Here is a 1,048-nt window from a genome sequence, read left to right on the forward strand (position 1 = left end):
AAAGTACTTTTAAATACGACAGTAGTTCTTAAAAATTATCATGGACGAAATACATGTTTTCTATAATTTCGTTATCAAATTCATATTAAATGTTGGCTACTAAAGGAAATACATTCTACGTACTAAACGTAATAGGCGATGGTTATTGTATTCATGAATACGATCTTAGGGGAATTGTCAATGCACCCTGGTACATAAGAAATTATGATAATCGAGATCTTCTAATACTTTCAGTTCATGAAAAAATAAGATAATTCACTCAGTCAAAAGTCATTTGATATTGTGTTATAGATGATGGTGCGTGGCCCAACAGTAATAATTTGAGGCCAAGTAGTCATAATAATAAAAATATATTATGTGTGTTTGTTGTATATATTTTTGGAAATATGTAATCAGGGAGGGATGGTTCCAAAAATATATTACTAAAAAGCTCATAGTAATGAGCTTGATCGTAATTTCAATAAATAAACAATAAATGTATTATTTGATAGAAATATATATACTTACAGAAAGAGTGAGGTGGTGTAGATTGCAGAAGAAAATTATCAGGAAAGGAACCATGATGTACACACCTAGCTCTACAGTCGATTGAATCCTTTGGCCATTCCACTTCTCTACGCCAAGGACAGGACGGTAATTGCAATTTATAATTCTGATGCACACCATGTTGAAATAAGTAGTTTAGCGGAATCTTCTTTCTTTATCTATAAACTCAAACCAAACCTCTTTGCCAAGACTTAAAATCTATATATTTATGAAAAAATAAAATAAATAGTGTGTAATTTTTTTTTACAATTTACGAAAATTAGACGTGATGATCTACTTTTGTTTTCTAAACTAAATTTTAGTATTTCTAAGAGTCATATTTGAAGAAACATGGAAATAAAACCATAAAAAGGGTGATTAGATTAGAAATTAAAAATATTTACTGAAATTTGTATTCAAATGTATTAATAATTTTCTATATAGATAATACTAATATCAATATAACGTAGAACATTTTTTTAAAATCTTTACCAACTTGTAGATACATCATTTTATACAAATA

General features: G+C 27.8%; 1 protein-coding gene across 1 annotated transcript in view; it reads right to left on the minus strand.

The window, feature by feature from the left end:
* Positions 1–639, minus strand: part of LOC106677352 (serine/threonine-protein phosphatase 6 regulatory ankyrin repeat subunit B) — an 11,593-nt gene extending 10,954 nt beyond the window's left edge. The window contains exon 1 of the mRNA XM_014415236.2: positions 508–639. Within this exon, the coding sequence (XP_014270722.1) occupies positions 508–561 (54 nt within the window). The 5' untranslated portion in view covers positions 562–639. The remainder of the gene's footprint in view (positions 1–507) is intronic.
* Positions 640–1,048: the final 409 nt, after the last annotated feature.

This window comes from Halyomorpha halys, unplaced genomic scaffold, assembly GCF_000696795.3.
Source record: "Halyomorpha halys isolate HHAL.00 unplaced genomic scaffold, Hhal_1.1 Scaffold7.1, whole genome shotgun sequence".
Taxonomy (NCBI): domain Eukaryota; kingdom Metazoa; phylum Arthropoda; class Insecta; order Hemiptera; family Pentatomidae; genus Halyomorpha; species Halyomorpha halys.